This window comes from Dipodomys merriami, unplaced genomic scaffold, assembly GCF_024711535.1.
Source record: "Dipodomys merriami isolate MVZ:Mamm:240054 unplaced genomic scaffold, mDipMer1.0.p SCAF_14, whole genome shotgun sequence".
Classification (NCBI taxonomy): Eukaryota; Metazoa; Chordata; class Mammalia; order Rodentia; family Heteromyidae; genus Dipodomys; species Dipodomys merriami.
The window spans coordinates 33,235,996-33,258,176 of NW_027202715.1; the positions used below are offsets into that span (position 1 = coordinate 33,235,996).

Genomic DNA, 22,181 nt, shown 5'->3' on the forward strand with positions numbered 1-22,181 from the left:
GCACTCTGGGTGACAACACAATTTTCCCAAACTCTCATTGCTCAAAAATGGAAGCAGCTGAGTTAGTGCCTTCAAGCCTTTGCCTCTATAGGCATTAAAAACGTGGAACAGAAAAACCAACGCGTTTATGCCTTTATTGTGTGACTGTTTGTGTGTAATTGAGAGCTAAATGTTCCTCATCTTTCCACATCTCCATTTCCACCTTGTTTAAAGCAGAGTGGTTAAATCATTTCTGGGCGAAATCACAGCTGATTGCTGCCAAAGTCGACCAAGATTCAACTCCTTTAAATATATGACTCAGTTTCCTCTGTCACTGCTAGTTGCAAGCTCTTTCTGGTCGTTCAGGATTCACACGGCCTCCTTGACTCCCTGAGTTTCAATCATGCACTTCCCTGCACGCTATATAGTTGACACCAATACTTTCACATACGTTCCTGTAGTTTATCCACATTCTTGAGTTGTAGGGTTGGGATCGTTCCTGTTGTTTATCTGCGGGGTTGTCCATTAGGATCCTGAGTGCATTCTACTGCCCGTTTGATATACTGGTTTGAAAATGTTACTGAACCCTCCCAATAATGACAGACACTTAGTGCAAACGTGGATGACTCAGCCAAACTGGTTACTTGGCCTCCTGTAGTCTTGTTTCCCAACTCCAAGTGCCTCACTGCCTGTGGTATGTCAGGGAGCCGCCCTGGGCAGGGCGCAGCCCCAGCTTTCCTCATTTCCACAAGCTTCCTATTTCCCCATCTCTCTTAACTTCTAACTGTCACTGCAGCCGTAGCTCACTCGTCAGCCTGATGTCCAAAGCAAAAGTTTGGAGATTCCTAATCAGTGTGGAGTCCTCAGGAACAGGTGAAGGTCACCTGACTAGGTAAGACGGAGATTCATTGCACTGGACAGGCAGGATAGAGCGGATGGAAGGAGCATCCTAGACTTGGCATGGTGGTTCTGTGGCCGTAGGCAGATCTTAGTTTTCTCTCAGCCTTTTGTTTTGTTTTGTTTTGTTTTTAATTGATAGGATGAAGATAATATTAGTAACAACATCATGGAGTTTTTTTTTTGTTTTTTGTTTTTTGTTTTTTTTTTTTGTCGGTCATGGGGCTTGAACTCTGGGCCTGGCGTTGTCCCTCAGCTTTTCAGCTCAAGGTGAGCGCTCTACTGCTTGAGCCACAACACCACTTCCGATTTTCTAGTGGTTTTATTGGAGATAAGAGTCTCACGGACTTTCCTGCCTGGGCTGCCTTTGAACCATGATCCTCAGATCTCAGCCTCCTGAGTAGCTAGGATTGCAGGCCTGAGCCACTGGCACCCGGCATGGAGTTTTTATATGCTCAAATAGCATAGATGAAGCACTGAGGACAATGGCTAGCAAAAGGTAAGCGCTCTAGATACTATGATTAGCTTCAAAAATTGTACTGTTTTTAACATTGATGGATGTAAGATAATTTTTAAGTATGTATTGAATATATAAAAAACTATACAGCTTCAAAATTTAACTATGTATGGGTACTAATTTGTATTGATTTACTCTGATATTAAGCTCTTGCTCCTCAGAACAAAAAAAGAGAGAGATTTTATTAAGAACTCACACTGCAATAAATGTGCTATTTATGTCCCTTAATCTTTACTGGTAACACCTCCAGGAAGAATCTGTTGTTATCTTAATGATGCTAACAAAGGAACCAAGACACAAAGCTCTTAAATAACTTGCCCAAAGTCAGAAATTTTATTTGTGGTGAGGCTAGACTTCAAAGGTCATGCCTGTTGGCAATAGCAGTACTCAGATGCCCTCATGCTGTGGAGCCTGCTATGAAGAGTCAAGCTTTGTTTAGGTGTCTATACCAGGAATAATCCCATTACTAGAAACAGAACCTAAATTTGTTTGCTTAGTGGAAACTCCATCTGTTCATTGTTCTTGTTTGCTTTTTGGGCACTGAGCTACACCACTTTCTCTCTCTCTCTCTGTCTCTCTCTCTCTGTCTCTCTCTCTATATATAGATATTTAACTTTGAAGCCTCAGCTATAAATAATTTCATTTGTCCCTTTCTTTACAGTTTTAGCATGCCTACAATACTGTTCAGGTTTTCATTAAGGAATGACTGTTATTTCATTAACACTGGTAAATTAAATTAATCTGTGAATATTAAATGCTTTGTGCCAGGCATTCCTATGATGTGGCTATTTCTGACAACAGCTTGTTTGATTTGTGGGACTCTAAATGCTCATGGATTCTTGGATTTGGAAAATGAAGTAAATCCTGAAGTGTGGATGAACACTGTAAGTCATAGAAGATTCCAAAGAACATCAGATAAAGCAGGATTAATGAGGTGGGATCACAAAAGACCCGCGTATTACAGAATCGCTAATAAGGAAAACAGGTAGATGATTTTTAATATCATTGTAACAGTCTGACTAGATTTGCTCCTTTGTGGCTGAAAACTAAGGTTTTCAAGTAGTAGGAAATGGAATTGTATTTTGTCTTTTATATTCATTAGGTCCTCATTTTAATTTATACCTTAAGAATGTTAATTCAAATACTGGTGGCTCCTCTAACTCTAGCTAATCAGGAAGCTGAAACCTGGAAGGTTGAGGCTTAAAGCCAGACTGGAAAAACATAGCTTATGAGACTCTATCTCCAATTAACCAGTAAAATGGTAAAATGGCAGTGTAGAGCACCAGCAGTATACAAGAAAGTTGAGTGAGATTGTGATAGCTTGAGTTCAAGTCCCTGTACTGACAAACACAAAGACACACACACACAGAGACATACACAGACACACATACACACACCAACAACCATTTGGACATATATATATATATATATATACATACATATATATGTATATATATATATATATATATATATATATATAAATGCCTTCTGTTTTCTATATACCTTTACTAAAGACATGTGCCTTTAAAAATGAAACTTTATTGCTGAGAATGAGGTCCTGGCTAAATATTCTAAATCCTCACCAATAGTACATGTTTTTTGAAGTCTTTTTCTGCTTTTGAGACAAAATCTGGATTCAAACTTCATCTTCCCTTCTCTACAATTACAAGCATGCACAACCACACCCACCTTAGTTATTTTTATTTTATCAAGACTTTATAATTTTATAGTTGTTTGGAGCAACAGATTTCACATAATTTATCCCAATAAGCACATGCCAGGTGCTTTGTTCTACTTCTTTTTATGACCTTTAAGACACAAAAAAGAATATAAACATCTTAATGCTTTTGTTTTCTCTGGGCAGAGTGAAATCATCACGTACAATGGCTATCCCAGCGAAGAGTACAATGTGACCACTGCGGATGGCTACATACTCGCCCTCAACAGAATTCCCTATGGGAGGAGACACTCTAGCAACACAGGTATATGATGGACTGTGTTCTACTGAAATTTATTGCTGGTAATCCATCCTGACAGTGACTCGTTTATCAAAATTGACTGAATTTCTGGTTTAAATGGTTAAAAAGGAGGAGAGTCATGCTTTTCCCTCTAATTTTCTAAAGACAGACAAGAAACTAAACAAACAAATGACAAGCCTCATCTTGTAGACTTTCTCCAGGCTTGTTTGCTCCGATGTAAATGCAAAGGTGGGGCCCACAGTTTGCTAACTCAGGTGAGTCCAGGAAGTGGATTTCCTCACTGTTGGAAAGAGACTTGCTGGATTGAATGCAGCTAGCACCTGTGAGGTACCCAAAGGAGTCTTCTGTGAAGATTATAGGGTTCGTCGCTGGATTTGAACATCAAACAAGCAAGAAAAAAAAAAGTACCTTTTGGATAGAAATTCCATTTTAGGACATAGTAAAAATTAATTCATTCACTGCTATCTTAATTCCAAATTGTATGAAGCCTTGGGGATCATATTCATTTTTGTTATATCTGTCAATTTCAGCCCCAAGGGAGAAGATACTTTGAAATGTAAAGGAAGAAAAGATTAAAAGTAAAAATACGTTTAAGACAAGAGAATTTTAGCAGGATTTAGAATTAAAAAATAACTTGTTGATGGGCTAGGGGAGGTAGTTCAGCTGTAGAATGCCAGTGTAGCAGACATGAGATCCTGAGTTCAATTCCCAGCAAATAAATCAGTAGCTTACTGCATTGTACTAAACAAATCCATTAAAACTCCCTGCAATTTTAATATTCTCAGATCATGAAAGTGATACAGAATCAAAACAGTAACTAGTGACAGAAGTAAAGTTTAAACTTGGGCAGCCTGTCTCCGAAGCCTGTGCTATTAGCTATTAAATTGCAGTATATATTTTTCAGTTTTTCAACCCTAGTTCTTCTCACCTCACTGAGCACTCTTTTTCTTTCAGAACTTTGAGAAACAATGAAAACATGGTAGAATGGATTAATTCTGTTACTGATTTTTGAATGTTCTATAGTGAGCAAAGGCTGGGAATTTAGGATCTGGGTAAAGAACTAATCAGGACCCTATATACTCACCCCTATACCTTCACTGGAAGCCTAGGAGATTAACCCACATTAAGCTTGTACCCCTTCTTCTGCTGAGTAAGTTTACATTGAATGACATGGTACATTTTTTTAATCAATTGAACTCTTGATAAACATTTGGCTTATGCCTAATTTGTAGCAGATATAAATAAATCTGTCATGCACATTCTCTTCTCAAGAAAGATCAAAATTCAAAAACTAAAGTATGCGTTATATTGAAACCATATCAACTGACACCATCGTAAAGGTGAAAATCATAAATGGAACTGTCAGTAAGTTGCTGATGATAAATGAATGCAGAGTAGAGAGCACATATTGTGATGTAAGACCAAAGTGGGGTTGAGTCTTGGCTTTCTGCATCATCAGCTAGTCAACTCTCTGGAATTGGTTTTTATAACTGTAAAATGATTCTTAAAGTAGCAGCTACTTTTTTCATGCCATTATTTGGGCATGAACTCAGGGTTTCATTTTCTCACTTGCCTATGCCGCTCAAGGCTGGAACACTACTACTTCAACCACAGCTAAACTACCATCTTTTTCTGATTACTTGGAGATAAAAGAGTCTCATTGCCAGAGCTGGCTTCAAACCATGACCCTCAAATCTCAAACTCCTGAGTAGCTAGGGTTACATGTGTGAGCCACCAATGCCAGACTAGTAACTACTTCTGTGTGTACACATGTGTATTCATTTGGGTGTGTGTTTATCCCATGTAGATACGTGTTTCTATAATGTTTCTGGCATATACTATTTGTTATAATTTTCTTCTATCTCGACAATCCCTTCTCTAGGTCCCCGGCCAGTTGTGTACATGCAACACGCTTTGTTTGCAGACACTGCTTACTGGCTTGAGAACTGTGCTAATGGAAGCCTCGGGTTCATTCTGGCAGATGCAGGTTACGATGTATGGATGGGAAATAGTCGGGGAAATACTTGGTCAAGAAGACACACAACACTTTCTGCAAATGAAGAGAAATTCTGGGCCTTTAGGTAAACTGTATCTAAGAAAAAAACAAGAGCAAATTTGGAGGTGGTTTCTTTAAAATAATAGATATTATTCAGAATCTGTAATACTTTCTAACATCTTCAAAGAGGAAAAATGATGAGAACCTTTGATTTTCTTTGATTCTTGATTTTAGAAAGATCCTTTGACCATTCAATCTGTCCAGTCCTACACACACATCACTAGTTTGTCCAGGAAACAGCTCAGGAAATTCCTATTTCAAATTTATGAACTAATTTAAACAGTGTTTTTGAATGCCTATGGTATGTGTATTTCAAAGGTAAACACACCCAAATAAGCTTACTTTTACTCATATTTATGCAAATCTTTTCCTCCAGGACAACCAATTACTTTTGCAACATTTATTTAAAGAAATTATGGTTGAAATTGTACAACAAATTCCAATATTAGGAAAATTCCTATGTGAGTTTTTACAAACAATGATCGTGGACAATGAATAAGAAATTATTGACCATTTCTCTTAATGAGTGTGCTTTGCTGTTATCAGAGATCTTCAATTCTTCTGGCTTCACTTCCCTTCCGGTTTTCTAAACTACTGCTAGAATTGAGTATGCATTTACCTCATATCAATCATATAGCTAGTGCATACTAAGTCTTTAGTGAAGAAAAAATATAGAATAAGTTGTCGAGGTTCACAGCTCTGTGGGAGGGGAAAAATAGAAAAATATTTTTGTATTCCTGCTTCTTGACTGAGATCTTGAAGTTCCTTTGTTTTAGTTCTGCTAATATTATTTTAGAAACCATTCATGTGTGCTTTACATAAATATCTTTAACTGTACTGAATATTATATAGGCCTTTTTATCCTTTTATATTGATGCTGGTGTAACTGGTATTATGGAATATTGGTGCATATGTCTGATAGGCATCTGTATGAACAGAAGAGCCAACAATAGCAACATCTAATTTGGTGCTTACCTGCAGCCAACTTGTTTCTTTTTTCTACTATTTAATAGTTACAGCAGCTCTATAAACCAGGCACTGAACTATTTATTTCTCAGTTGAGGAAGCTAAGGTTCAGAGCATGTAAGGTACCTAAATAGTAAATGGTGCAATCCTAATTGACAATAGTCGTGTTTTCCAAGTGCAGGAATGGGTATTAAATAGCTACACATGTCAAGAATCCCATCAGGCAGTGTGAGAAGCAGAGGCTTGCAAAGAATTCAGGAAAAGGAAGGAAATAAAGAGGAAGAAAAAAGAAGAGTGAACTTTAAGTAGCATACGCAAATCTTGAAATTGTGCCTCTTATTAGGAAGTAAACTATAAATGGGGTGAGCTAAAATGCTTTACATTTACTTGAGTAAATAATGTGATACACACTGACAGCACAGAATTCTATATATATAGCAGGCAGGTATCTGAAGGGTGCTGTGCTTCTTTTGCTTGTAAATGTTCACTCAGAAAGAATGACAGAGGGAGAGCGAGAGAGAGTGAGAGAGAGCGAAAGAGGGGGGGTGTCAATCATGCTATGGAGCCCAGAATGAACTCCACTCACTATGGAGCCCAAGCCTAAATTCACTATCATCCTATCTCAGCATGCTAAGAGCTAGGACTATAGCTATGTGCCACGGTGCTCAGATTGTGTGTAAATTTTAAAATTATAGTTGTAAGTATTAATAACCCCTTATCTTATCTTGCAGTTTTGATGAAATGGCCAAATATGATCTACCAGGAGTAATAGATTTCATTGTAAATAAGACAGGCCAGGAGAAGTTGTATTATATTGGTCATTCACTTGGCACTACAATAGGTATGTTGACAATAGTCAATTTTATTAGTATATTCCAGGAGGAATGCACCCAGAAACTGAAATGTAATAAATTCTAGTTATAATGCTTGTCACTCTCTATCCTATGCTGGAAACAACCCTATTGCACTAAGTGCTTGTGTATCTATAGACCAGAGACTGAAAATTAGGACAAAATCTCTCCCTGATTTCAGATTATAGATGCATATTTCTAATGATGATATCATTTTTCAGAAATAACATGTGCTCCAAATCCAAGGATGTAGTCTAAAGAGAAATCTTGTAGATTCCTTCTGCTCTATTACAGTAAAGCTTCATGCTATGAAATATCCCTGAATCATTATAAAATACAACAATCATATCCTCCTTAAAACAGATTGAATTTAAATTAAATTTAAAGGAGGGGAGTGTACTTATTTATTTTTTTAATTTTTGCTGGTCCTGGGGCTTGAGCTCAGGGCCTGGGCACTCTCCCTGAGCCTCTGTGCTCAAAGCTAGAAGGCTCTACCACTTAAACCACAGTGCCATTTCTGGCTCTTTTCTGAGCAGTTTATTGGAAATAAAAGGTTCAAGGACTTTCCTGCCTAGACTAGTTTTGAACCATGATCCTCAGATCTCGGCCTCCTGAGCAGCTAGCATCACAGGTGCAAGCCATTGAAGTCCAGCTTAAGTTGAATAAATGAGGGGTTGGTTACATCTGTTTGCAGGTTGAAACAAAATAATATAACCAATCAACTGGACGTCCTTATTCAGCATACGGCTTAATGTTTATAGAATAGAGTTAAATGGAAGCACCATGTAGACATCTTTAAGTTTTTAAAAAATTATGTTCTTTAAAAAATTCTACATCTTAGCACTGGTCTCAAGTGGGCCTAAGGTGAGGAAAGTGGAAAAGTACCTGCTTAGTAAGAATGATGTTCTGAGTTTAAACTTCAGAGCTACTAAAAAAGCACTCTGTTAATGATTTCCTAGAACTTTTGTAAAGAAATTAGCAATCTAATTCCACATAAAAATTTACTATGCTGATAAAATATGAACTTACTATTGATCTTATGCTGAATTTTCTAACATAGAGAATAGACATATAAAAATAAACAATATTGTGGTTGGATAAAACTGTACACAGTTAGTGACTTTTCTTATATTTCTACTAGCACCATTGTCAGCAGTAGCAAACCAATACTGATCAGTAATCATCAATACAGGCAGTTATCAGGCTTAGCATAGGCAGTGAACATCAGGAGACATAGACAAAAGTAGTATCCAAGTACCAAGAGAAGAACCCAAAATCTTCATTAACAGGCAAATCATTGTACAATTATAATATCTAAAATTATATTATAAGATCAATGCTGCTGAATGTTCTTTCTATATGTTATAAACTTTCCTCCCATCAGTTTTAAGAATAGCCCTTCTGTTAATACTACTTCACAGAGAAGGAAACAGAAGTTCAGAGAAACTGACTTGTACAAGGTCTCTGAAGACATCAGTGGCAAAACAGAGATTCAAATCAAGTCAGTCTGACCAGTAGAGTGGATGGGCACTGTGTAGAGAATTTTCAGAGAAGAAATTATTCAAGTTGGGTCTGGAAAAGAGGGCAGGGTTTACCCATGCTCGTACTAGTTTTCAAAGGAGACAGAAGAAATGTTACCACCCGTGTTCCATATTATATGTAGACAGAAAATGTTTTAGTGATCACTATTTACATTTTAGTCAAAGCATATTTTTTTCATTTTGTGGAAAGAACCCTATTGTTTGTACTATATTTAGTCCCTAAATATTAATAGAAGACTGCAATCACTGTAACCACCAGAAAACACATCTTCTCACATTTCCAAAAACCCTCTGATGAGAGATAATATACCTGATTCAGAGTCTTTCTATGAATTATTCAGTTGATTTACCTACCTAATACAGCTTTAAATTTTCAATAATGTATTTGTACACACACACACACACACACACACACACAGGTCAAGGGAAGCTTAGAACGGCACCTTGGGAAATCAACATACATAGATAGTCTCATGGCCTCTCTACCCCCCTCATCACCATGGAACTATAAAAATTTCAACACTGCTCCTGAAAGAGCAAAGTAAAGGAAGAAAGTTGATCCTTACTGAGCCTTCCTCCTCCTTAATGGACCAGGCATAATTTCTTCTACTTTGCCAGTTGGAAGGTTTCTGAAGGGTTTGTGAATATCCACGAAGGAACTGAAAGTAATGGCAGTAAAATTTCATTCTGTACTGAGAAAGAAAGCCTTTGAAATGACTGGATTATACTGAAGAAAGACCTGTGTGAGCCATGCTTTATTAATTTCATGGCTTACTTTGTTTTGGGAAGCTCTATGAGTCATTTTGGCAGCTCAGAGTTGGGAGTAAAATGAAAACATTTCCAGCACTTACCCAAAGTTTGGGGAGTGAATTCATCTACAACTTAGCCAGTAGTAGTTGTTTCAGCAGCTCATCCCTCACCTTCCACATTCTAACTACTCCATGACCCCAACAAGGTCAAATTGTCCATCAGTAGAATATGAGAAAGTTGTGCTTTGGGGAGTGGAAAGAAATGAAGACAGAAACCCTTGCAGAATACTAGAAAACATTCCAATTTTTCCAAAACCATTGCAACAGAAAGACAAAATTAACTAAGTAGTACCCCACTTTGGTTAGTAGAAATATTGCATAAGCATTTCTAATGTTTACAAGATTGTCTTGTCTCCTGCTTTCTCAGGGTTTGTGGCCTTTTCCACCATGCCTGAACTGGCACAAAGAATCAAATTGAATTTTGCCTTGGGTCCTGTGATATCATTCAAATATCCCACAAGCATTTTCACAAGTTTTTTTCTACTTCCAAGTTCCATAATCAAGGTAGGCTTTTCCTTTTTGCTAAAACTCACCCAAGGATCTTATGTTGGACCATAGATTGTTTATTAATAAAAAAAACTTGTATGAAGTAAAGAGGAAATTTAGATCAAACTTAAAACAAATAGACCCTATGAGCATGTGTTTGCCTGTTCTATGCATGTATGTCTGTGCCATTGTGGCTACAGGTACTATATATAATTTACCATAGTTAGTTACTTATGAACCATAGTTAGTTACTTGTATCTATTTGAATTTCAAAGTGAGCTGAGTACTATTTCACTATAGCGTCTACTAACAAATTTTCTATTTTTAAGCTTTTTGAATTATCTTTCAGTAGCTGTACAAAGAGATTTTAACTTAATGTATCATGCAGCTTGATCATTCATGTTGATCAATATTATTCCTTCCATTGATCTTCCTCATCTGTCCCAACCATAATTTTTTTAATTCTATTTAATTGAACAGTTCAAAGGATTCACATATCCAACTGGCAGGTACTCTTCAAATTACAAATGACCATGAATGTCCCAAGTTGAACATTAGAAAACTTTGATGAACACATACTCTTTTCCATCTTGAGAGCTTACTTTAATTTACTAAGGCTACATGAAAAGGTCTCAATGTCAGATACTCAAGTATTCACTAAAATAATAATTTGCATTTTAAGAGTTGCTTTATTGACAAGTATGGATTTGGAATTTTATTCACTTAAAGGTCATTCCAGCTTTATTTTGAGTTATTTCTGTATGAATGTCTTGGCCACAAAGAGCATAACTTTGAGCATACTCTTGAATTACCAAAATTTCCCTTTGAATTTGAGATAATGGTAAAAAATACATTTATACTAAAGTGAACATGAGGAGACAAATTAGAGTTTCACAATTATTCATATGTAAGACAGCAATACCATAATCAGGAGTCAACTGTCAGGAAAGAAAGGATATATGTTTATATAAGCCCTAATCATTGGTTCAACAACAGTCTCGTACTGTTAATCATGAAGATAAATATTGTTACTCCTGTGTGATTGATAGCTCTATTTTAAAATGTGTTTGCATCAGCTCTATTTCAAAATGTGTTGACATCAGTTGAATTCATTTGGAATGTTATCTTCATTTGTGGACAGCTAAGTAAACTCATTTGTTGATTTAAACCCATCATCTTGTATGTATGATATTTGTTTGTCTTATACATCAGATATGAGACAAATTCTGTTCCTGGCTCATCTCAGTTCACATCATCTATTGTGAAAATTCTTATTACTTTGAATACTATTCTCTGGCTCTCCCAGTCTCTTGTGGAGAGCTTCAGAACACCTAGAGAAAGTTACCAAGTTCTAGAAGTGTTATCCAAAAGGCTGCCTTGTTTTCTTCACATCTTGCTAATGTATTTTAGATAAGCAAGAGGGTTTTTATTATTCTGTTCCCCTACATGCAAACCATATTCTCTGACCAAATTCACCCCTTCTATAACGTAACCTCCTCTCTTTGCCCTCATCCCAAAACAATCACAATAAGGTTCACTGTTCTATTTTCACACTTATATAGCAAGTATTTTGACCGCATTCATCTTCCCTCATCTTCTGTTTTCTCTTCTCCTCCTCCCATTAGTATTCCCACACAAGACAGTCTCTGTTTCACAAACCTCTCATTTACGGTTTTAAAATATGCTAAGGTGTTTTTTTGTTTTTTTTTTGTTTTTTTTTTTTTTGCCAGTCATGGGGCTTGAACTCTGGGTCTGGGCGCTGTCCCTGAGCCACAGTGGCACTTCTGGTTTTCTAGTGGTTTATTGGACATAAGAGTTTCACGGACTTTCCTGCCCAGGCTGCCTTTGAACCATGATCCTCAGATCTCCGCCTCCTGAGTAGCTAGATTACAGGTGTGAGCCACGGGCACCCTGCTTTAGAATATGCTAATTTTTATAATAGTTTTTTGTGATGGTATTTCACACGTGTCTGTATTATACTTTGGCCACATTAACACCTTCTATTCTGTATTTCCTAGTCCCTCCTACCCTTCTAGTACTCATCTGCTTTCAATGAAGTTCCTTAAACTACCTGCACACATAAACGCAATGTATTTAGCTTGTCTTTACCCTCCACCATTTTCTTTTTACTCTCTCTCCTTTCTAATCATCTCCTCAGAACAGTTCCACAACTATAATCATGTTGAAGATAAGATTTCTTTCAGGTCTATATTCTACAGATGAGCAAAAGCTTGTGACCTTTGTCCTGAATTTGGATTCACTTTATATGATCATCTGGAGCTTCATCCATTGCCAAAGAAAAAATAATCCCATTCTTCCATGAACATGTTAAGTTGTCATTTTCCCAATGCTTGGATGACTTTCTTCAGTGATTTATGCTTTTTGTTGTAGATGGTTTTTACTTCCTTAAATTTATTCCCTGGAACTTTTTTCTTGAGGTTTCTGTAGAGGTGTTTGTTTTTTTTTCCTGATTTGTTTTTCAATCTGTCCATTGTTGGACATTATCACCTCTTTTATGTCTGGTGCCACTTTCTCTTTGGCAACTCATTCTCTAACTTTTGTTATGAGAACCAGTGAACCTTGGGGAACACTAGAAAGCCAATGTGTACATAACGTAGGAAACATTTCTTTTCCTTCCTACTTAATGTAATATTTCACCCTAATGAAAAAAAGGTTTTTACTTTTCCTACTAATGAGCAATCACTGATTCAACAGAGTATAAAGGAAGTTCACTATGGAAGCATGAATTGGGGGTTGTAGATTCTTTATTGGAATCTGATGACCTTGTTCATTTGGAAATGGACTCCTAAAACATTTTCTCTAAAGGACTTAGATTGCTTGACTGAAACAATTAATGTAAAAAGAAATAGATAGAATGTAATGTAAATAGAAATAGATATAATCCATTCCTAGAATGAAGGGAATATAGTCAGAAGATCTTGAATTATATTTATCCTTTTTTTTTCTTTTACAGGCTATGTTTGGTACCAAAGGTTTCTTTGTAGAAGATAATAATAAAAAGATAGCTTCTACAAAAATCTGCAATAATAAAGCACTCTTACCAATGTGTATTGAAATGTTGTCCCTATGGGCTGGATTCAACAAGAAAAACATGAATGCAGTATGTACAAGAATTATGAACCATTTGATACTTGAATATATCTCACCTCTCCTTTGATTCATTTTGCCTATCATACCACATAAATTCAGGTAGTATTCCAATTCATTAAATGTAGATATTTGTGATGCCTAGAGAAGTAAGTACTCAGACAGACCATAACTAAGAAGACTGGGAAAAGGAAAGGCAACTGCATCTTTCCATCCTTAGTAAAAATGGGATAAGGGGCTGGGAAGTTGGCTCAGTGGTAGAGCGCTTGCCTTGCATGCCTGAGGCCCTGGGTTCAATTCCTCAGCACCACATAAGCAAAAGGAAAAAAAGCCAGAAGTGGTGCTGTGGCTCAAGTGGTAGAGCGCTAGCCTTGAGCTGAAGAGCTGAGGGACAGCGCCCAGGCCCAGAGTTCAGGCCCCACGACCGGACCCCCCCCCCCAAAAATGGGATAAAACGTTTCATAATGGGTATCAAATTCTCACAAGTTTACAATCAGTTACTACTATGATAATAAATTTAAACTTATTGCATTTATACTCTGCATTAAAAACAAAACTCTAGAAAAAGAGAGACGCCTATATCAGCATAACATGTATTTACTGTATGTCTTCCTTTATATGTAACATTTTTTAAAATTTCAAATAAAATTTACCACTTGAAAATCTAGGATAAAATAAAAGAGCATTTGAATCCCCTTCCTAAAGATAAATAGCAGTCTTAGCAGTCTTATTTTATAACGTGCTTATTCCTAGTTATTGGAAATTCAAGAAGGAAAGCAAGAGGAGGAGGAATTTATATTTGTAGACTAGTATGGTTAAATAGTTATGTCACAATCAAGTCAGTACCAAGATAGCTGTTCTCCAACAGTTCATCTGACTGCTATTATCTTAGAGGTTGAATTATATTATATTGAACCCATAAGACCCATTAAAAGACTTTTCCTCAAAAAGTATACTTTTATTTTTATTTTTTGCTGGTCCTGGAGAACTCTGAGCCTGGGCACTGTCCCTCAGTTCTTTTTACTCAAGGCTAACAATCTACCACTTGAACCATAGCACTACTTATAGCTTTTTCTGTGATTAATTGGAGATAGGAGGTTCACTGACTTTCCTACATGGGTTGGCTTTGACATAATCCTCAGAGGTCAGCCCCCTGTAATCTAGGATTACAGGCATGAGCCACCAGCACCTAGCAAAATAAATAAATAAATAATAAATAAATATTTACTAGATTTCTTTAAATGTGGTCATTATATTCTAAGACATATAATTTTAATTTTGATTACTGTTGAGTGACTAATTTTTGTCTCTGATATTTACAAAAATTGAAATTATCTTTGGAAGGAATTGAATTTTAGCCTTTATTTTTGTAGCACATTGTGAATTTTTCCAAGAGCCCATCAAGTTAGCAGTATGATTTTTAATAGATGAAAAAATGAATCCAGAGATAGTAAATAAATGGACCAAATTTATAAGGCTGATAATTAACATGAGATCCTAGGCTCAGATTTTGTCACCTATTGTACTATAGCAGTCTATGCGCCTGGTCAGAACACCTCTTTCACATTTGCAACTAGCACCTTTTCACATTGCTTGGCCCAAGGATATCTACTACTGTATATATAATATATAATACATGTTATATAATATATCTTAGGGTAATAAATAATATACATATTATATAATATGTTGCATATTATATATAATATATATCAAAGTAATTCTGCCTCATCATTTTCAAAGTACCAGTATACATTATTAATTCTAATCATAATTGTTCTCTGCTTCTGATAGGAATCATTTATTTCATTAAGTGGTTTTTGCTGTAACATGGGTTTAATTTCTCTAGAGTCGAATAGATGTGTATATGGCTCACGCTCCCAGTGGATCATCAATACAGAACATTCTGCATATAAAACAGGTAGATATTATCCACTTCAGTCCTCATTTTCATTCTATATGGAAGGGCAAAATTGCACGTCTTGACAAGATTATCCTGAGAAGATTAGCAACTTGTTTCCAATTTGTCCTTTTTGCTACTCTCATATTTTGATTTCCCTGGACTTTAAGGGAAAGAATTTTGTGGTGGAAACCAAATGGAAGACATTAACAACTTCCATATTAGATAGAGACTATAAAACAGTTCCTTAGTTAAAGAGGTAAATAGAGCGAATCTCAAGAGGGCTGAAACCCTCGCAGACAGAAATATCTGCGATTTGGTTTTCTTTTCACAAGTCTTGGTTTTCTATATGATTTTTGTTCAAACTAAGGGAAATCATTAATTTTCTATCAGACCCCACTTTTCAAAATGAGAATGTATTTATTTCCTTCTAGTGATACAGAAACCCTACTTTCTTCCCAGTATAGTGTTTTTCCATTATTGTCCCCATAATTGTTCCATAATTGTTAACATACAAATTGCTTTTCTAAAACTTGTTTATTTCAGCTTTACCGATCTGATGAATTCAGAGCTTATGACTGGGGAAGCCAAGCAGAAAATATGCATCATTACAATCAGGTAAGCTACATGGAGAGACCACAGAATGAAGTTCAAGAAATTTTAATAGCAATCATTTAAGAATAAGAAAAACTCTACTTACTAATTGGTGGCATTTGCACAACTAGATTTTTTTGGAAAAAATATGCAATGTATATACTAACAGTAGAAATTTTAGAAATAAAATGAACTTATATAAAGGAAATCAAATATTTATAATCCCTCTATCCAGAGATTACTATATGCACTAATGCTTTCATGTATTAATTTCCTCAGCATTTTGTTGATTTTTACAACTTTTAATCTTGCTTTCTTCATTTCAGGATAAAGAAAAAATACTAAAAATTAATGGAGTGAAACATAATTATAATACAAATAATGAAAACTATGTCACAAAAATCTTGACAGACTAAAATGACAACTTTATTATACTGACAGAAAAACATCTAAAACTCATTCTGAAAGTATAAAAACTGTATTTCAACATTAAGAATTGGGTCTTGGGCTGGGCAGGTGGTTCAGTGGTAGAGTGCTTGCCTCTCATGCATGAGGCCCTAGCTTCAATTCCTCAGCACCATATAAGCAGAAAAATCTAGAAGTGGCACTGTGGCTCAAGTGGTAATAAAAAAAGAATTGGGTCTCAAAATATCTTTTTCCCATATCACTTTTTGTGTGAAAATCTGTAGACTTAACACTGTATTGTTAATCAACTCTTCTCCAATTTTTCTATTCATAATCAGAGCCTTGAATTCTAAGTATGAATTAAGTAAATTAAATTAAATACTGTCCTTGACTATATTTTTCTTTCTTTGTTGGTTGTAGGGCTTGAACTCAGTACCTGGGTACTGCCCCTGAGCCATTTTGTGCTCAAGGCTAGCATTCTTCCACTTGAGCCACAGAGCTACTTCTGATTTTTGAGTGGTTAATTGGAAATAAGAATCTCATGGAGACTTTTCTGCCCAGTCTGGCTTTGAACCATGATCCTCATATCTCAGCCTCCTGAGTAATTAAGCATGAGCCACTGGTGCCCAGCTTAGGCTATGTTTTTAATAGATATTAATGCCAGCATATCATTTAAATTGTTTCTGAGCATACAAACAATCAGACCAGTGGATTTCTCAACAATAAATCAGAAGATTAAATTTATTACCCCTTGCAGTAAGTCTAAGACCTACATTGTGAATATTTTATTTATTTTTAATCATTTTGAGTAATGTGATTTACATAAAGTAAAATTTGATGATTATAGTTTTTCAATTCAATGAGATTTGACAAATATATTCATTTATTTAACTACATAATAATCAAATTACAGAATGGATATTTTTCTGGCCAAATGTTCTCTTGTCTCTTACACTGTGTTTATACACAAATATGCTTTTTTCTAGGGCCTCCCTCTCCCTCTCCCTCTTGCTCTCCTTCCCCTTCCCCCTCTCCTTCCCCTTCCCCCTCTCCTTCCCCTTCCCCCTCTCCTTCCCCCTCCCCCCCTCCCCCCCCTCCCTCTCCCCCCTCCCCCTCCCCCTCTTCCCCTCCCCCTCTCCCCCCCCCTCCCTCCCTCCCTCCCTCCCTCTTTCTCTCTCTCTCTCTCTCTCTCTCTCTCTCTCTCTCTCTCTCTCTCTCTCTCTCTCTCTCTCTCTCTCTCTTCATTTGCTTGTTCATGGCTGGTACTCTAACACTTGAGCCACATCTCCAGTCTAGCGCAAGGTACTATTTCACTGGTTAATTGGAAATATAGTCTCATGGACTTTTCTGCCATGTTGGCTTCAAACCACTACCCTCTGGAACTCAGCCTCCTGAGAAGCTAGGGTTACAAGCATGAGCCACTGGCACTCACCTAAATGCATAAGTTTAGAAAAGGCCCAAGAAAAGCAAATAACAAATCTTCAGTTAAGTGAAATAAAGTAGATGAACGCAAAGTAGTAAAAACTTCTTGTCTTGGACTTAACACACAGTACTTTTTCTTTCTTCCATTAATGTTAGTGAACAAATATATTTATGTGATGTTTACATTTACAAGACAACAGATACACACACACACACACACACACACACACACACACACACACACACACACACACAATTATACACCTAAAAATAATAGTCAAGTTCTGATGTATGTCAGGGTATCAGCATTCATCAACATCTAGCTGGTTCTATCCTGCTCCAAGTCAATCCTGATAGGGTTGTTTTTGCTGTTGTTGTTTTGGTTTTTATTTTATGTGGTTCGAAGTCAGTTTCGTTCCATTCCCTATGAGAAGCTATTCTTATCAATTAACCTCCCCCTGAAGTCACCAACAATATCTCTATTTCCCCCCAACCTGCACTTCCCATGAAAATCAACCCACGGAGGTTGGTGGCAAGGCTCAGTTGGTAGAGTGCTAGTCCATGAGCAAAAGCTAGCTATGAATCCTGGTCTTGGGTCTAACAAAAGAAGATCAACCTGTATAAGTTCCAAGAGGGTAGGGATTTCTCTCTATTTTGTTTCCTATGTTTTATTTTTAATCTCAGAAGAATACCTGGAATGTCCCAGGCCCAGATTCTCAATATTTATTTGCTACATGAATAAAATCATTATTTCCTTCTCATCTGAATCAAAATGCCGGTGTCCTTCTGACTCTCCCCTGCCTTTCTCTATCAGAAATTAATTTGCTTCTGTGCCATTTGTCCTGTCTTTCCTCACCTCCCTTTCTTCCTAGATGCTTTTTTATCTCACCTGAACCTTTGTCTTTAATGAAAAACAAGCAAATTTTCTCTTAATCCGCCAATTCTAACAAGATATCAATCTATTTCTACTGTTTAAAAACACTTTTAAAAATTTTGTTTCCCTCTTTTACTCACTCTTGTACATTTGAACATCCAGTTTTAATCTTCATCTACCTATTGCAGAACTCCATTTAAAGTCATCTGTGATATTGAATTGCCAGATTCAGTTGTCTGAAATGTGCTATGCTAGTTATAACAATCATTTCACAACTAGCTCCCCTAATTCCGTAATGCAATGATGTCTGATTTCCTTTCCATTTCTTATTGTTCCCTTTGTTCTCTTATTTTCCTCTCCCCCCTTCCCAATTGGGAGCACTCTCACAGTATTTCTCACAACTTTTTATTACCCTTGGAGAATGTAATCATGCCCAGAGCTACAATTAGGAACATCCATTTGTCTAGATATATTTAGGACTTATCTTCAACCCACTCCTTCAAGTCAAACCACTCACTGATGCTCATGTAGCTATTTTAAGATAGAGTTTCAGAAAAAAAAACTCTGTATTTTTTCCCACAACTTCTGAAAGATGTCCAAATGCCTTACTCAGCTTGACACTCAAACCTTTATGATCTTCCTGCTCTATTTTACTATATTCCCTTCCTTATCATGACCTGCTCATTCTTCCTTCCCTGTGAAACCTTCCCATTCTATCTACCATTTTTATCTGTCAAAATTCAACTGCTCACAAAAGTCATTTCAAATTATTCCTCTTTCCATTAAAGCCGAGTTGGAAAGAATTTCTTTTTGCCATCACTTCTCTTGCATTTTGAAAATACCTTATGGCATACAATCTACATTACTGTCTATACAAGTGTTCATTTAGTAATCTTGCATGCCCCCTTCTTCACAAACTCCTTGAATGTAGGGGACAATATGTACTTTCTTTGCCTCTTACTTGGTGCCCAACAGATCTACGGCCACGGCAGATACTCAGGTTGCTAAGATTTTTCCATTTGTTTAAATTCAGTTATTGCTATGTCTAACTTCAGACCATGACTGCCCTGTTTCTCTTCTCACAGAGTCGCCCTCCACTATATGACATAACCACCATGAAGGTACCTACTGCTGTTTGGGCCGGTGGACATGACAGCCTTGTGACACCCCAGGATGTGGCCAGGATACTTCCTCAAATTAAAAATCTTAGTTATTTTAGACTTTTGCCCGATTGGAACCACTTTGATTTTGTCTGGGGCCTTGATGCCCCTCAACGGGTATATACTAAAATCATAGCTCTGATGAAGGAGTATCTCTAAATGCAATATATCTCTAAGTGCAATGGTTTTACAGTTAAAACAAACAAACAAACAAAACCAAATCAGATTTCAAGCCCAGGAGAGTTTTTAGGGGAAAAATACTCATCCATTATGAAGTTGAGCTCAGTGCTTCTGTGGATGTTGTTGACATGTTTCTGTTTCTGTATATCCAAACTAGAAATTATTTGAATTGTGCTGTTCTTATTTTAGGGAATATCTTTGTCTGGCATCTCAAAATCTCATACCTTTAGTTAAGGCTTAGGCCCTTTTAAATCCAACTTAGCTGCTCAATGTTCAATTGAGAAAGTAGGTAAAAGAAGGCCTTCTTTAGCCAGTTTTAATTTGAGTGTGTATAAACACATGTACAAACACATAATTTACACAAACAATACACCCCCTCCCCATTCCCTTTTTCATAAGACTGATTATAAGCATAGGAGAGTCATTGTCAGAACAGTTGGTTAGAAGCACATTCAGTGTCACTGTAACCTCCAGCTTACCTAGAATTAAGCCAATAGTTATTAGGGTACTCTATATAAACCAGTCATGAAATAAATCTTGATATATATCTGGAAGCATGAAAGAGAATAGCAAATAAAATGTAAGTTTTCCAGGAGCTTGTTGTACTATTAAAAGATAGGTTTAGATAGAGACAAAATTAAGAAAGAAAAAACATTAGGATTTGCTAAATTATTAATTACTAAAATTATTCACTCTAAGCTCCCTCCTTTGAAACAAAGCCAGATTAAAGTGGCTTTCTTATAACAAAGTTTTGTAAATCAATGACAAAGAAGTAGCCTCGAGTTATAACACATGAAAAAGAATCCCCTCTTGTTTTACTCTGAACAGCAACTAGACAGATCAGTCAGCATTTTCAGAGTAGAATTTATGTTACTGTATTTGTATTTGTATAACATGTAATAAAACTCCTCCAAATAGCTTCATTTAGAATCAGCAAAGGAAACAAGGCATAAAAGATAGTGGATATTGATTCTAAGGTTAGTACAGAGTTCAAAGAGTAATGTGAATTTTTTTCGTTCCTGCACTTCTGAATGGTGTGAATTAGGAAGAGTTCTTTATCTTTTTACCTTCTATGAAGATGTAATTAATAAAGTAACTGTTGATGGTCCTCAGGGAAACATCCAAAATGATGCACATACATTCTTTTAGTAATGTACTTAAACTTAAAACAAGTGAATGCAAATTGGTTCTGCATGAAGAACCAAAGTCTTTTGGATATCGGATAATATATAAACATTCTGTAATTTATAGTCCATAATTTGTCATTCTTAATTTTTAGTGTCTTTAAAGTAGGGTAAGAAGTCAGGCACGTTGCTATAATCTCAATACTAGAGAGACTGAAGCTGGAAAATTGCAAGTTCATGGATAGGCTGAGCTACATAATGAGAGCATGTCTCAAAAATTATACATATATATGTATATATATGTGGTGATTAAAAACTCTTGACAATTTTAACTTCGATAATTTTATAGTTCTTATTTAAGAAAATAACTAACATTGATCTCAATTTTAATGACTTTTATTGAACTTTTCAAAGAGCGCAATGTGGTTTTTGGTTGTTTTTTTTTTTGGGGGGGGAAGGGTATATTTGTGCCAGTACTGAGACTTGAATTCAGTGCCATGAACTGCTTGGCTTTCCTGACTCACGTCTGGCATTCTACCCTTTGAGTTACACCTCTAGTTCCCATAAAATAGTTTTCTTACAATATGTTCTTCATCTCATCAAATTGTCCCAACTAAATGAATTATTTTAGTTTTTCTAAGAAGAAACATAAATGCCCTTGGGGTGCTTAGTGAGCATGTCATTCAACCAGGAGGCACAGGAAGGAAGGCACAGCACACTAAATTGTCTTACTACTAGCTATGAATATTGAAGCGGCATTAATATCAGTAAATTGATTTTATGGGGACACTGAAAGACAGTGGTAATACAGGAATCTGGTTAAATGGGTTGGTTAGAAGAGCTCCCTATTACAATTACAATGCAGTTAATCATCATGACCAATTCAATGGCTTACAACATCAAACATCTGTTTTTCATGTTTACACACCTATCTTTAGGCATTTCTAGTACATTCAGGCTGAGATACGGGTGTGCTTGGCTCAAAACCATCAGTTGAGTACTTGTCTGTTCCATACATACATCTTTTCCCTGGAACATCAACCATCAGGTGGTTCTTCATAGGACATATTCCAAGAGGGGAAAGGGCTAACTCAACCATACCAGCATATTTAAACCTCTGCCTGTGTCACTTGCACAAGCTAACCTCAGTGGAGTAGGGTAGTCTGTTTAATCTACCATGGAAGAGTGTAACTCATATGGCACAAGAAAAGTGGTACATACACTGTTAGATAAATGTAGCATAATATACAGCCTTTCCCATACTTTCTTTTATCAGTTCATTTACCCTGGACATCATTTCCAATGAACTCAGATCATTAGACTACCTGACAAT

At 36.4% G+C, this 22,181-nt stretch overlaps 1 protein-coding gene across 1 annotated transcript; it reads left to right on the forward strand.

Moving 5' to 3' along the window:
• The first annotated feature begins 793 nt into the window (after positions 1–793).
• Positions 794–21,162, forward strand: Lipn (lipase family member N). The gene is made up of 10 exons (XM_070020444.1): positions 794–871; positions 2,162–2,277; positions 3,258–3,375; positions 5,255–5,453; positions 7,126–7,235; positions 9,963–10,099; positions 13,056–13,202; positions 15,039–15,110; positions 15,636–15,707; positions 19,470–21,162. The coding sequence occupies exons 2-10, from the start codon at positions 2,170–2,172 to the stop codon at positions 19,701–19,703; spliced, it is 1,197 nt and encodes a 398-aa protein (XP_069876545.1). The 5' UTR covers positions 794–871; positions 2,162–2,169; the 3' UTR covers positions 19,704–21,162.
• The last annotated feature ends 1,019 nt before the right edge of the window (positions 21,163–22,181 follow it).

Excerpts from the sequence above, each read along its gene's own strand:
- Lipn (XM_070020444.1), top strand. The coding sequence starts at position 2,170 with ATGATGTGGCTATTTCTGACAACAGCTTGTTTGATTTGTGGGACTCTA. Across the intron at positions 2,278-3,257 it reads CTGAAGTGTGGATGAACACT|AGTGAAATCATCACGTACAA; the intron begins GTAAGTCATAGA and ends TTCTCTGGGCAG. Across the intron at positions 13,203-15,038 it reads ACAAGAAAAACATGAATGCA|AGTCGAATAGATGTGTATAT; the intron begins GTATGTACAAGA and ends TAATTTCTCTAG.